Below are 16,076 nucleotides of genomic sequence, written 5' to 3'. Positions count from 1 at the left end.
CTTTGGCTCTCCTTCCAAACTTGGCGCCCTTCTTCCCTCCCTGGCCGGGCCTCAGCCTTCGAGGCATTTCTGGAAGAGCGGCCTCGGAGAAGGAAGGGAGCCGCAAGCCATCCCTCCCTCCTTCCATCCTCCGAGAGCCCGCCGGCATTGGCTTTGGCTTCGGCATTGGCATTGCCGGCGCGGCCTGTGAGAAAGGGATTCCCTCTGACGTCATTGCTAGGATACCAAACAAACACACAGGGCCGAGAGACAAGACCATATATGGCTAATTGCGTCACAGGAACTCCGCCGGGGCGGAGCCAAGGGGATCCCCGGCTTCTGGGTGTTCAAAAAGCAGCGCTCGCTCCGCCGCCGCGGACAGAGGAGACGGGGAAGGGGACGCGGAAGGAAGGGAGAGCTCGCGTGGAAGAGGAGAGAAGCAGAGGCAGAGGACCCACTTCGGGGAGGGGAGGGCTGGGGGGAGATCCTGCCGTGACGTCACGAAGGGGGCGGGCCCCTCGGGTATAAAGAGGAGGCGCTGCTCCCGCTCGCACTTCATTCATAAGGAAAACTCGCCACGGAAGGAAGGAAACACGCGAGGAAGAGAGAGACACCGAAGAGAAGACTTCGCCCCGGATGGCTTGAGTAGGGAGAAGGCTTTTGGGGATCTCGGAAGGGAAAGGGCTTCATTCCGCGCCGTGGGGTTCTCTTTCGGACTCGCGTGGACTCGTGGGAACTTGGGAAGCGGCGTCCGGGCGTCGGAGGGGGCCTCCCACGCCCCCCGGGGAGATGTTCCAGGGCTTCCCCGGCAGCAGCAGCGGCGGAGACTACGACTCGGCGGCGTCCCGGTGCAGCTCCAGCCCCTCCTTGGCCGAGTCCCACTGCCTCTCCTCCTCCGTGGATTCCTTCGGGAGCCCCGCCGGCCCCGGCCACGCCTCCGCACAGGTAAGGAGGGGGAAGAGGGGGACACACACCTGGACCACCGCGCAGGGATGTCCTTGGACTGCCATGGTCCTGCTTGGCAAGCCCAGGATATCACCATTATATTAATATTATTATTATTGTATTATTGTTATTATATTATTATTCATATCTATATACATTAACATTATCATCATCATCATCATCATAATACCCAGCCAACCTAAAGTATTGCTTGGCAAGTCCAGGATCTTACCATTATATTATATTATGGTATAGTATAGTATATTGTATATTATATATTATATTATATTATTATTATTATTATTATATTATCATTACTATTCATGGCTATAGGCATTCACAACAACAACATAATAATACTACCTATTCAACCCAGAATATTGCTTGGAAAGTCCAGGATATTTCCATTATATTATATTATAGTATATTATGTTATTATATTATCATTACTATTCATGTCTATAGATATTAACAACAACAACAACAACAACAACATAATAATAATAATAATAATAATAATAATAATAATAATAATAATGATAATAATACCCAGGCAACCCAGAATATTGCTCGGCAAGTCCAGGATATTTCCATTATATTATATTATATTATATTATATTATATTATATTATATTATATTATATATTTATTTATTTATCGTGTCAGGGGCAACCAGACAATTGTATTACATATTATTATATTAATATTATTGTATTATTATTATTATTATTATTATTATTATTAACATTACTATTCATGTCTATAGACATTAACAACAACAACAACAACAACATAATAATAATAATAACAACAACAACAATAATAAATACCCAATCAATCCAGAATATTGTTTGGCAAGCCCAGAATCTTACTATTATATTATATTATATTATATTATATTAATACTAATGTATTATTATTATTACTCATGTCTATAGACATTAACAACAACAAAATAATAATAACAACAATAATGATAATAATAATACCCAGCCAACCCAGAATATGGCTTGGCAAGTCCAGGATATTACCATTATATATTATATTTGTATTACATTAATATTAATATTATTGTATTATTATTATTTATTATTATATTATTATTCATGTCTGTAGACAACAACAACAACAACATAGTAATAATAATAATAATAATAATAATAATAATAATACCCAGCCAAACCAGAATATTGCTCGGCAAGTCCAGGATATTTCCATTATATTATATTATATTATAATATTTTTTTATTTCGTGTCAAATGCATCGCATAGATATTATTATATTGTTTTCATCATCATCATCATCATCATCAATGTCTATAACCTTACCTGGCCAACCATGGTCCTGCTTGGCAAGCCCAGGATATTACCATTATATTATATATAATAATAATAATAATAATAATAATAATTATTATTATTATTATTATTTATGACTATTATTGTATTATTATTATACTTATTATTATATTATCATTACTAATCATGTCTATAACCCTACCTGGCCAACCATGGTATTGCTTGGCAAGTCCAGGATATTACCATTACAATGTATTGTATTATATAATAATAATAATAATAATACCCAGCCAACCCAGAATATTGCTTGGCAAGCCCAGGATATTTCCATTATATTATATTACATTAATATTAATATTAATTTATTATTATTATTATTATTATATCATTATTATTCATGTCTATAACCCTACCCAGCCAACCCAGAAGGGTTGTGCTATCATGGTCGTGCATGGCAAAATTGTACCCATTGTTGCCCTCCATGGTCCTGCATTATCATTATATTATTATTATCATTATATTATTATTTGAAACACAACAAGATGAGTCCACAGCAGACACTCTACTGGCTGTTGTATTGGATCACACGTCGGACATTATTATTAATGTCTATAACCCTTCCCGGCCAACCTGAAAGGGCTGTTGTGCTATCATGGTCCTGCCTGGCAAACCCAGACCCCGTATTGTTGTTGTTGTTGTTGTTTTTGACTGTAACCAAGGCCAACCTGGGAGGGTGGCTGTGCATCTATAGTCCTGCATGATAAGCCCGGATAGAGTATTCTGATGATAATATTGTTATATATTATGTTATCATTATCATTATCATCATCATCATCTGTCTGGGATCATTCTAGGAGGATAAGATCATTGTATTATCATTATCATTGTATTATATTATCATTATTCATTAACCCTACCTTGTTGGAGGCTTTCATGGCCGGAATCACTGGGTTGTTGTAGGTTTTTTCGAGCTATATGGCCATGGTCTAGAGGCATTCTCTCCTGATGTTTCGCCTGCATCTATGGCAAGCATCCTCAGAGGTAGTGAGGTCTGTTGGAACTAGGAAAAAGGGTTTATATATCTGTGGAATGACCAGGGTGGGACAAAGGACTCTTGTCTGCTGGAGCTAGGTGTGAATGTTTCAACTGACCACCTTCATTAGCATATAATGGCCTGACAGTGCCTGGAGCAAACTTTTGTTGAGAGGTGATTAGATGCTAATCAAGGTGGTCAATGGCCAATGGCCTACCTGGCCAATCTGGAAGGGCTATTGTGCACCTGTATAGTAAACCCAGATGGATATTATTATTATTATTATTATTATTAGTAGTAGTAGTAGTAGTATTTGATGCACATCAATATTAGTACACTGTAAACAAAGATCACTATGCTGGCTTTTGTAATGGATAACACGTTGGACATTATTATTATTATTATTATTATTACTTGACCATTTCCGACTTCCAGACACTTTTGCAGGTGACAAACATCGGTTCCTCTTCCTTTGTTCCTGCTTGTTGTTCTTATTGCTAAATTTGGGGAGAAATGTGCTTCAATTTGTTTCCATTTTTGGGGAAAACAAATTTTGCCCATTTTTGGGCTTCCTAACCAAGGAACCCTTCTTCCCAAAGGTTCAAATACTTTTCTCTAAAACTCAAAAATACCCAAAAGTAATTGGATTTCTTAAAAAACCACGTTGAAATATTTTATTTTTTTATTTTATTTTAGGCTTAAAATCCCTTCTTCCCAAAGGTTTGAATACTTTCTCCTAAAGGTCAAAAATAAACTAAAGCAATTAGATTTAAAAAGCCATATCCAAATATTTTATTATTTCATTTTATTTTAGGCTTCAAATCTCTTCTTTCCAAAATCTAAATACTTTCCCCTAAAAGTCCAAAAATAATCGGAAACAATTGGATAAAAGAGCCATATTCAAATATTTTATTTTATTACTTATTATTTTATTTTATTATTTTATTTTAGGCTTAAAATCCAAAGCTTCGAATACTTTTCCCTAAAAGTAAAAAATACCCAAAAGCAACTGTATTTTTTTGAAAAGCTATATCCAAATATTTCAAAGCAATTGGATTTTCTAAAATATTTTATATATTATTTTATTATTTATTATATTATAATTTATATTTTATTATTATTTATTTTATATTATATTTGATTTTTATTTGATTTGATTTTTTTATTGGTAATTTTTGCTGATATTTTCCCCCCATTTGCAGTCCCAAAACTTTTATTTTTATATTATTATTTTATTTTATTTTATATTAGATTTTTATTAGTAGTATTTATTTTATATTAGATTAGATATTTATTTTAATTTTATATTTGATTATTTATTATTATTATTTTATTAGATTTGATTTTTATTATTTTTATTTTATATTAGATTTGATTTTTATTTGATTTGATTTTTTTATTTTATTGTTAATTTTTGCTGATATTTTCCCCCCATTTGCAGTCCCAAAACTTTTATTTTATATTATTATTTTATTTTATATTTGATTATTTATTATTCGTATTTATTTTATATTAAATTAGATTTTTTATTATTTTATTTTACATTTGGTTATTTATTATTAGTATTTATTTTATATTAGATTAGATTTTTTATTATTATTTTATTTTACATTTGGTTATTTATTATTAGTATTTATTTTATATTAGATTAGATTTTTTATTATTTTATTTTATATTTTATTATTTATTATTAGTATTTATTTTATATTAGATTAGATTTTTTATTATTTTATTTTATATTTTATTATTTATTATTAGTATTTATTTTATATTAGATTAGATTTTTTATTATTATTTTATTTTACATTTGATTATTTATTATTAGTATTTATTTTATATTAGATTAGATTTCTTATTATTTTATTTTATATTTTATTATTTATTATTCGTATTTATTTTATATTAGATTAGATTTTTTTATTATTTTATTTATTTGATTTGATTTTTTTTTTTATTTTATTGGTAATTTTTGCTGCTATTTTCCCCTCGTTTCCAATCCCAAAACTTTCTGCAAACCTCTTTTGCCCGGCAGGATCGCCAACGCGCATGCGCCCGCGAGTGGGAACGAAAGGAGGGAGAGAGAGGTGGAGGGGGGGGCGGGGTTGTGCGTAACGCATGACGTCCTGGAACCCTCCGCGCTGACGCAAGGCACGTACGGCGCGTTTGGCCTCCTCCTCGTCGTCGTCCTCCCCCTGGAGGCGCGCGCGGGTTATTTTGGAACGCCGGCCCGCCCCCGTTGCTAAGGGGAGGGGAGCTGGGCCCGGGCGGCGCGCTGATTGGCTGAGGCGCACAGCCCTAGGCCACGCCCCCTCCTGCCTCTGCTTTGATCCCTTTTTTTTCCCTCCTCTGAAAAGGCATCCCAAAAAGGAAGGGCTAAAAATAAAAGTCCTATTGGAAGAGCATCAGTTTTTTTTGCCTGCCATATTATGGGATGCAACGTCACCTTATCTGCTCCCTGATTTGACAGGGAAAAGGAGCTTATTCCAGCCCAAATTATATATATATATACATATACATACATACATATACATATGCATATACCTACATATAATGGGCTGGAGAAATATATATATATGTGTGTGTGTTTATATATATATATATATATATATATATATATATATATATATATATATATATATATATATATATATATATATATATATATATATAAAATCTTAAAGCAACTTGGGTACATCTACACTCCTGAAATTATAATTATTTGAGTCTAAACTGCCATAAAATACAAAATATATCTATATATCTATGTTTATAATATAATAGAATAATACATATACATATATAATATCTTAAAGCCACTTGGGTGCATCTACACTCCTGAAATTATAATTGCAATTATTTGCCATGACCAGGATTATATGAATCTAAACTGCCATAAGATACAATATATCTATATATATCTCTATCTATCTATCTATCTATATAACATAATAGAATAATACATATACATATATAATATCTTAAAGCCACTTGGGTGCATCTACACTCCTGAAATTATAATTGCAATTATTTGCCATGACCAGGATTATATGAATCTAAACTGCCATAAGATACAATATATCTATATATATCTCTATCTATCTATCTATCTATCTATCTATCTATATAACATAATAGAATAATACATATACATATATAATATCTTAAAGCAACTTGGGTGCATCTACACTCCTGAAATTATAATTGCAATTATTTGCTGTGACTTGGATTATATGAGCCTAAACTGCCATAAAATACTATCTATCTATCTATCTATCTATCTATCTATCTATCTAATTGCCATAAGATGCAATATATCTATATATCTATAATATAAGGGCTGAGAAGAGCGGTATACAAATAAAGTAAATAAATAAATAATAGAATAATAAAAATAATAAATCTTAAAGCAACTTGGGTGCATCTACATTCCTGAAATTATAATTGAAGTTGAAGTCCAAAACACCTGGAGGCTCGAAGTTGGCATCCAAGAAACAGGAAATAACACTTTCAAACCAGGAACATAACATTTTTCAAATTATACAATATAGTAAAATAATAATAATAATAATAATAATAATATGATGATGATGATGATGATGGGTCCGGAACAGAACATTTTTCAAATTATACAATGTAGTAGAAGTAATAATAATAATAATAATAATAATATGATGATGATGATGGGTCCAAGTTTGGACTTGAACTCCCAGAAGACTCTGCTCTCATGGTCAGGAATTCTGGGAGATGAAGTCCAAAACATCTGGAGGACAAAGTTGTGGGATTGCTATGACAAAAAAAGAGAAGAAAGTGTGTCCATGTTTTTGTCTTCTGCAAAATAGGCCTTCAGAGCCTATTGGGAGAAGATAATTATGTTGTCTATGTGTTTGGTCCTCCAAGATCTAATTGGGTTGCAAAGCCTTGGGCTGACTCTAAGGTTGAAGTTGCAATGGGAAAACTGCTTGGTGTGAAGCCTTCTCCAAGCTGGTGTTGAAGGACAACGCTGAGCACGTCCTTGCTAGCAATCATAGGATGATAGGTGTTGTAGTCTTATATTGTCTATGTGTCTGGTCCTCCAAGATCTAATTGGGTTGCAAAGCCTTAGGCTGGCTCTAAGGTTGAAGTTGCAATGGGAAAACTGCTTGGTGTGAAACCTTCTCCAAGGTGGTGTTGAAGGACAACGCTGAGCACGTCCTTGCTAGCAAGCATAGGATGATAGGTGTTGTAGTCTTATATTGTCTATGTGTCTGGTCCTCCAAGATCTAATTGGGTTGCAAAGCCTTAGGCTGGCTCTAAGGTTGAAGTTGCAATGGGAAAACTGCTTGGTGTGAAGCCTTCTTCAAGCTGGTGTTGAAGGACAATGGCGAGAACGTCCTTGATTAGCAATCATAGGATGATGGGTGTTGTAGTCTTGGAGGCATCTTGCTTGGGAAAGGCTATGGAGCAGGCCTGGGCAAACTTTGGCCCTCCAGGTGTTTTGGACTCCAACTCCCACAATTCCTAACAGCCTACCGGCTGTTAGGAATTGTGAGAGTTAGAGTCCAAAACACCTGGAGGGCCAAAGTTTGCCAACGCTTAGAAAAGAAGTCATCAGTGTTGATGCCATGTTGAAGGCCAATGTCTCTGGGTCTTCTCAACCTGCAAAGGTTCTGAGCTGGGCTTGTCCTTGTGTTCCCTCCGCAGGAGTGCAGCGGCCTTGGGGAAATGCCTGGATCCTTTGTGCCAACAGTGACTGCCATATCGACTAGCCAAGACCTCCAGTGGCTGGTGCAGCCCACCCTGATCTCCTCCATGGCTCAGTCGCAGCAGCCGCCCCAGCCCCAGCCCACGGTGGACCCCTACGACCTGCCCGGGACCAGCTACGCCACTCCCGGGATGAGCGGCTACGTCTCGGGACCCTCTGTGGCCCCTGCGCCACCGCCACCGCCGCGCCCCACCAGGGCCCGCCCCCGAAGGCCGCGGGAGGAAACGGTGAGCGGGGAGGAGGAATGTAGGGCCTTGCTCCTCCTGTGGAACTTCCTCTGGGGAATCGGCAACGAGGTTACTAACTCAAACCTTTCTTGTCCTGTCCGTCCAATCTTGGTCACTTCACCTTTCCTACAGGTTCACTTCACCTTTCCCTACCTAGCCACTTCACCTTTCCCCACCGGGCCAACCTCTCCTCTCTAAAACTTTGTATTTCCCCACCTGGCCGCTTCACCCTCTCCTCCCTAAAACTTCACCTTTCCCCACCTGGCCACTTCACCCTCTCCTCTCTAAATATTCACCTTTCCCCACCTGGCCACTTTAACTTTTCCCACCCGGCCACTGGGCCACTTCACCCTTTCCACCAAGCCACTTTGTCTTTCCCACCTGGCCACTTCACATTTCTCCACTGGGTCACTTCACCTTTTCCTACCTAGTCACTTCACACTCTCTGTGACACTTCATCTTTCCCCACCCGGTCAGTCACTTCACCTTTCTTACCTGGTCACTTCACCTTTTCCCACCTGGCCATTTCTCCTTTCCCACCTGGCCACTTCACGCTCTCCTCTGTGACTCTTCACCTTTCCCCACCAGTTCACTTCACCTTTCTTACCTGGTCACTTCACCTTTTCCCACCTGGTCATTTCTCCTTTCCCACCTGGCCACTTCACGCTCTCCTCTGTGACTCTTCACCTTTCCCCACCAGTTCACTTCACCTTTCTTACCTGGTCACTTCACCTTTTCCCACCTGGTCATTTCTCCTTTTCCACCTGGCCACTTCACCCTCTCCTCTGTGACACTTCACCTTTCCCCACCCGGTCACTCGCTTCACCTTTCTTACCTAGTCACTTCACCTTTTCCCACCTGGTCATTTCTCCTTTCCCACCTGGCCACTTCACCCTCCCCACCAGACCACTTTGTCTTTCCCACCTGGCCACTTCACATTAATCCACCAGATCACTTCACCTTTCCCACTTGGCCACTTCACCCTCCCCACCGGGCCACTTCGTCTTTCCCACCTGGCCACATTTCTCCACTGTGTGACTTATCCTTTCCCACCAGGCCACTTCACCCTTCCCACCTGGGTGCTTCAACCTTCCTCACTTGGCCACTTCACCTTCCTCTCCTGACATGCTGGAACAAAAACAGGGTTTCCCTGCAAACTCAGTCGCAGACGGAGAGTGCCTTTTGCTTCATTTCCAGGATTCGTTTGCCCCCCCCCCCCCCCAATGTTCCGCTCTGATCATTTGCTAGGGGTTCCTACCTAGGCCCGAGTTGCAAACCAAGGATGCGAAAGGTGATATGAGTCATAATAAGGAATTTCCCACCTATGTATCTTGCAAAAGTTCTGACAATACCGGTGAACCATTGCAAGCTCCATTGTTGTGCTAGTTTGGGTTTTTCTACTTTAGGGGCTCCTACCGTAATAGTTTATCCATCTGGCTTCATGCCACCATTCTATCTTACGGTCCACCAAACCTCTGTTGTGATGTCCCGTGTACGTCCAAAGGGTCTCCGTCCTTCCTGGCTCTGTCTTAAGGCTGAAACGTGTTAGTTACCTGCATAGTTGCCAGCGCACAGCCAAGGTCCCTGGGTGGGTCTCGTGTCTCAAAAGGGAATGGTTTTCTGGCCCTCCTCCATGGGATGACCGAGCTCCTCTATCTTGTTCTTGCAGCTGACTCCCGAAGAAGAAGAAAAACGGCGTGTCCGTCGAGAGAGGAACAAGTTGGCTGCCGCCAAATGCCGGAATCGGCGCCGAGAGCTGACGGACCGCCTTCAAGCGGTGAGTAGTTGCTTGTGGGAACCTTACTCATTAGGAGAAGAGGGTGCCAAAACACCTGCAGTGTCCTAAAACAAACCTGCAAGCTTGCACATTCAGTTGAGTACCATTCAGCTCACATATGGTGCCAACAGAGGGTTGAGTTGTGCTCCACAACTTAGATGTTTATGGCTGTGCTGAATGGTCCTCTGAGAGCTATAGGACTGAGGGAGATAATGCCAAAGACAGAACATGGGGTCTATCTCCTAAACTGGTCCTCAAATAGGGTTGACCAGAAGTGTACCATTCCAATGTTCACAGTGTCCCTGTAGGTGTTTATCAACCACCTTCTCATGGTTGGTCAACATGAGACAGGATCAGCTGAGTTGCAATAAGTACACAAACTTTTTGGAGTTTCCTGGAGCAAAGCTTCTTAAACTGTGGGTTCCCTAATTGGACATTGTGTAGTTCACCACCTAGTGGCCACTTTATGCAATTACATGACTCTTGTTAGTAAGGATTATGCAGCCAATGCTTCAGCAGCGCTTCATAGAAAAGGAAAATCAGCCTATCTATATACTTGGGATCATGTAAAAAATTTCTCAGGCTCAAAGGAGTCACGGGTGGGAAAAGTTGAAGGAAACTTCGTCCTAGAGGACTAAGATTCTGTTGGTATTGATCAAACACTTTCTCATAGATGCGTTGTTGTAGGTTTTTCCGGGTTATATGGCCGTGTTCTGGAGGCATTTTATCCTGACGTTTCGCCTGCATCTATGGCAAGCATCCTCAGAGGTAGTGAGGTCTGTTGGAAGTAGGAAAATGGGTTCCAACAGACCTCACTACCTCTGAGGATGCTTGCCATAGATGCAGGCGAAACGTCAGGAGAAAATGCCTCCAGAACATGGCCATATAACCCGGAAAAACCTACAACAACCCAGTGATTCCGGCCATGAAAGCCTTCGACAATGCTTTCTCATAGAGTCAGATGGGGCTGTGATTGTTACAGAGTCCCATTTTAGAGAGTTTTTGGGGTGTCCTAGAGTAAAGTGACCTAAACTGAGTATGAGGGTCACAAAAAATGTGTAGCTTGCCACCTAGTGGCTGTTTTATACAATTACATTTGTTAGCAACTTCGAGCAGCAAATGCTTCGGCTGTGCTTGCTCTGAGTTTAAGAAGCCCTGTCCTAGAAGACTAATTTGCATTCCCCAAAGAGAATGTGGGACTCATGGGAAAAAAGAAATCATGTAGCTTGCCACCTAGTGGTTGTTTTATGCAACTACACAGATCTGTTAGGAACCAATCACAAGAAGCAAATGCTTCAGCTATGCTTGCTCTGAGTTTAAGAAGCCCTGTCCTAGAAGGGCTCATGGGAAAAAATAAATCATGTAGCTTGCCACCTAGTGGTTGTTTTATGCAACTACACAGAACAGTTTGGAACCAACCACAAGTAGCAAATGCTTCAGCTGTGCTTTTTCTGAGTTTAAGAAGCCCTATCCTAGAAGACTAATTTGGGTTCCCCAAACAAAATGTGGGGCTCAATGGAAAAAAGAAACCATGTAGCTTGACACCTAGTGATTATTTTATGCAATTACACAGATCTGTTAGGAACCAACCACAAGCAGCAAATGCTTCAGCTATGCTTGCTGTGAGTTTAAGAAGCCTGTTCCTGGAAGGCTATACCCCTGTAAGGCGTTTATTAATGACCTTCTAATGAGTCTCTTGCAGGAGAGAAAGCGGGGTATAAATAAATATGATAATAATAATTGTTTAGTGTGAGACTAGAGTCAAGCCAGACTGTGATAGTTCTGGGCTCTCATTTAGGGACTCTTGGATGTGTTCTAGAAGACTAATCCCCTGTAAGGACAAGAAGGTCAGTGTGAGACAGAGTCAGCCAGGCTGTGAAAGTTATAGATTATCATTTAGAAGCTTTGGGGGATGTCCTAGAGGACAAAGGTTGCTACCTAGTGGTTACTTTATTGAATTATATGAATCTCCTAGCAACCACAAGCAGGGACTTTTTGGGGTGCCCTACAGCAAAGTGACCCCATTTGAGATCTTTGGACTGAATGTGAGGGTCACAAAAAAAATCATATAGTGACTGTTTTATGTAATTACACGGATCCGTTAGCAACTGTGTGCAGCAAATGCTTCAGCTGTGCTTGCCGTGAGTTTAAGAAGCACTGTCCTAGAAGACTCATTGCAAACAATGGAGTCAGTCAGGCTGTGATAGTTCTGGGCTCTCATTTAGGAACTTTTGGGGATTTTCTAGAGGATGAAACTCACTACCTAGTGGTTGTTTTATGCAATTGCATGAAACTGTTAGCAACTGCAAGTAGCAAATGCTTCAGCTGTGCTTGCCGTGAGTTTAAGAAGCCCTGTCTTAGAAGACAAAGTCCCTGTAAGTTGTTTGTCAGTTACCTTCTCATGGTTGGTCAGTGTGAGACAAACACAGCCAGGCTGTGATAGTTATGGGCTCTCCTTTAGGAACTTTTGGGGATGTCCTGGAGGACAAAACTTGCCACCTAGTGGTTGTTAGCAACCGAAGCAGCAAATGCTTCAGCTGTGCTTGCCCTGAGTTTAAGAAGCCTGTCCTATAAGACTACACTCCATAAGGTGTTTGTCAAGGACCTTCTCATAGTTGGTCAGCATGGGAGATGTCCTAGGGGACAAAGCTTGCCACCTAGTGGCTGTTTTTTGCAATCACAAGCAGCAAATGCTTCAGCTGTGCTTGCCATGAGTTTAAGAAGCCCTGTCCTAGAAGACAAAATCTCTGTAAGGTGTTTGTCAGCAACTTTCTCATGCTCAGTCTGTGCAAGACAGTGTCAGCTGGGCTCTGATAGTGATGGGCTCTCATTTAGGATCTTTTGGGAATGTTCTAGAAGGCTACAACCCATAAGGTGTTTAGTCAGTGACCTTCTCACGGTTGGTCAGCGCACGATGGAGTTAGCCAGGCTGTGATAGTGATGGGCTCTCATTTAGGGTCTTTTGGGGATGTCCTAGAAGACTACAACCCATAAGGTGTTTAGTCAGTGACCTTCTCATGGTCAGTCAGTGCAAGATGGAGTTAGTTGGGCTGTGATAGTGATGGGTTCTCATTTAGGGTCTCTTGGGGATGTCCTAGAAGACTATACCCCATAAGGTGTTTAGTCAGTGACCTTCTCACGGTCGGTCAGTGCAAGATGGAGTTAGTCGGGCTGTGACAGTGATGGGCTCTCATTTAGGGTCTTTTGAAGATGTCCTAGAAGACTACAACCCATAAGGTGTTTAGTCAGTGACCTTCTCATGGTCGGTCAGTGCAAGATGGAGTTGGTTGAGCTGTGGTAGTGATGGGTTTTCATTTAGGGTCTCTTGGGGATGTCCTAGAAGACTATACCCCATAAAGTGTTTAGTCAGTGACCTTCTGATGGTCAGTCAGTGCAAGATGGAGTTAGTCAGGCTGTGATAGTGATGGGCTCTCATTTAGGGTCTCTTGGGGATGTCCTAGAAGACTACACCCCATAAGGTGTTTAGTCAGTGACCTTCTCATGTTGGTCAGCACAAGATGGTCTCTTGGGGACAAGGGTCTCTTGGGGATGCCCTAGAAGACAACACCCCATATGGCATTTGTCAGCAACCTTCTCAAGGTCGGTCAGCGCAAGATGGAGTTAGCCGGGCTGTGATAGTGATGGGTTCTCATTTAGGGTCTTTTGGGGATGTCCTAGAAGACTACATCCCATAAGGTGTTTAGTCAGTGACCTTCTCATGTTGGTCAGCACAAGATGGTCTCTTGGGGACAAGGGTCTCTTGGGGATGTCCTAGAGGACTACACCCCATAAGGTGTTTAGTCAGTGACCTTCTCATGGTCGGTCAGCGCAAGATGGAGTTAGCTGGGCTGTGATAGTGATGGGTTCTCCTTTAGGGTCTTTTGGGGATGTCCTACAAGACTACACCCCATAAGGTGTCTGTCATGGTCGGTCAGTGTGAGACGGGGTCAGCCAGGCTGTGATAGTTAGTTATGGATTTCCTTCCACCGACGCTCCTTCTCCTGCTGCCCTGACTCTGGTGCTTCCTCCGCAGGAGACGGACCAACTGGAGGAAGAGAAAGCGGAGCTGGAGTCGGAGATCGCCGAACTGCAGAAGGAGCGGGAGCGCTTGGAGTTTGTCCTGGTGGCTCACAAGCCCAGCTGCAAGATCCCTTACGAGGAGCTGGGTCCAGACTTGGGGGCCTCTTCCTCCGCCAGCGAGGTGGGCGCCTTGGGCCTGCCGGTCAAAGAGGACCCCTTTGCGCCCACGGCCTATGCCCCGCTGCCCGTCCATTACCAGCCGCAGCAGCAGCCGCAGCAGAGCCTTGGTGGACTCCCGGCGGAGGTAGCGTTTTCTAGTTCTTACTTTACACATGGTGAAGCGCTGACCGACCCGTACCCCGTTAACCCTTCCTATACGTCTTCGTTTGTGTTCACCTACCCAGAGGGAGCCAGCTGCGGAGCAAGCCACCAGCGGAACAGCAGCAGCGACCACTCCTCCGATTCCCTGAACTCTCCCTCGCTCCTTGCTTTGTGAAAACTCAAAACAAACAAACAAACAAGGCCCACACTCAAACAGACCAAACCAAACCAACCCCCATAAGGCATACGCTAAAAACCACATGCGCTATTCTTCAATGTGAGCCAAAGGCGGGCCAAGGGATGGAAAATTTAAAAAGGCGCATGCAACCACCGTCTTAGCCGAACCGGGAGCATCCAATGTACAAAACATCCCACCTGGGCATTCATGTGCAGGGGGAAATACAAAACCGCCCAGCCTGCGAAACCGCCATCATTTCAGCCACGCAACCGTGTTGTTGTTGTTGTTGTTGTTGCGCTTCGACTTGTTGCTGTCGTGAAACTTTGCTCGAAATGGACAATGCAATGCGCCCAAAATGCACGGATGGAGAACCTTTTGCCAAAGGAGATATGCTCTGTGTTTAGTGTTTCCACGCGACGCTTCAGATCGAGGAGAACGAGCGAGTTTTGGGGATTTCCGAGCTGCGAGAAGACGACCGGAGGAGTTCCGAGCCTGGCTTTTGCTTTGGAAACGGTTGGGCCTTCGCCTTGGATGGGGTCTGATGTTCTCTCCAATGAGCTGGACTATGACGTCTCTTGTTTGCTTGCTGTTTGTACGAAGCCGAGCAAAAGGCCGTCCCCGATCCGTTGGGAAAACAAGGATGAATGGGGGTTCCCCCATTTGTGTCTGGCACCTTTTTTTGCTGCAAAAAGCTGTGTTCTCGCTAACTCTGTATTGGCTGCTAATTGTGAATATTTGTGCCAGTTGCATGCTTCGAAAACGGCCACCTTGATGCTATTTCTCAGCCAGTTTGAGCATAAACTCCACCTGGTGTGTCTCCTTTGAGCCAATTTAGTCCGTGCCATAGTCAAGGAGGAACGTGAGAGAGTGGGACTCTGGGGACTCGAGTTCGAATCCCCGTTCAGTCTTGAAACCCTTTTGGGTGAGTCACACTCTCTCAGCCTCACAAAGGCAAGCCTCTTCTGTACAAAGAAAACCCCTCAACATAGATTGGGAACACAACGGCGAAGTAGAAACCGAATGGTCCGTTGTGGCACAATGAATATTTTGGGTTGCTATAGGTCAATAATAATGACACTGGGCGTCCCTTTGGTGACCTCTGTCCACTTGCCCAAGACCAAAAAAAATGTAATGCTCGAAATGCACAAAATGATTTTATTTTAATATACATAGATCCCTTATTTTAATATATATAGATATATATCTTATAGGTCTTGACAGTATGACTTTGTGCTAACTTTGCTTTTGAGTAAATACTGCAGATGTCAATGGGTTGCACTTCTTGGATCTTTATTATTATTATTATTATTATTATTATTATTATTATTTACCTGGTTGGTAAAGAATGCCAAAATTTGCACATGTTGTCACTTTAAGGGTTTTAGGGACCTCTCTGTGAGGAGCCAGTGTGCCATAATGGGATGAGGGTTGGATTGGATCTACACTGCCAAATAATGCAGTTTGGACTGCATTACGTGGTCAGTCTATAATGCCATAATTAATGTATATAATACCATAATTGAGGCTTTGACTGAGGCTGGATCTACACTGTCAAA

At 41.7% G+C, this 16,076-nt stretch overlaps 1 protein-coding gene across 1 annotated transcript; it reads left to right on the top strand.

Annotated features, from left to right (window-relative positions):
* The first annotated feature begins 736 nt into the window (after positions 1–736).
* On the top strand, positions 737–15,873 carry LOC132780199 (protein FosB). The gene is made up of 4 exons (XM_060783770.2): positions 737–924; positions 7,937–8,224; positions 9,894–10,001; positions 14,035–15,873. The coding sequence occupies exons 1-4, from the start codon at positions 769–771 to the stop codon at positions 14,515–14,517; spliced, it is 1,035 nt and encodes a 344-aa protein (XP_060639753.2). The 5' UTR covers positions 737–768; the 3' UTR covers positions 14,518–15,873.
* The last annotated feature ends 203 nt before the right edge of the window (positions 15,874–16,076 follow it).

This window comes from Anolis sagrei, chromosome X (assembly GCF_037176765.1).
Source record: "Anolis sagrei isolate rAnoSag1 chromosome X, rAnoSag1.mat, whole genome shotgun sequence".
NCBI classification, from domain to species: Eukaryota; Metazoa; Chordata; class Lepidosauria; order Squamata; family Dactyloidae; genus Anolis; species Anolis sagrei.
Note: the sequence above shows the minus strand (reverse complement) of the source record. Positions and strands in the feature narration are given on the sequence as shown.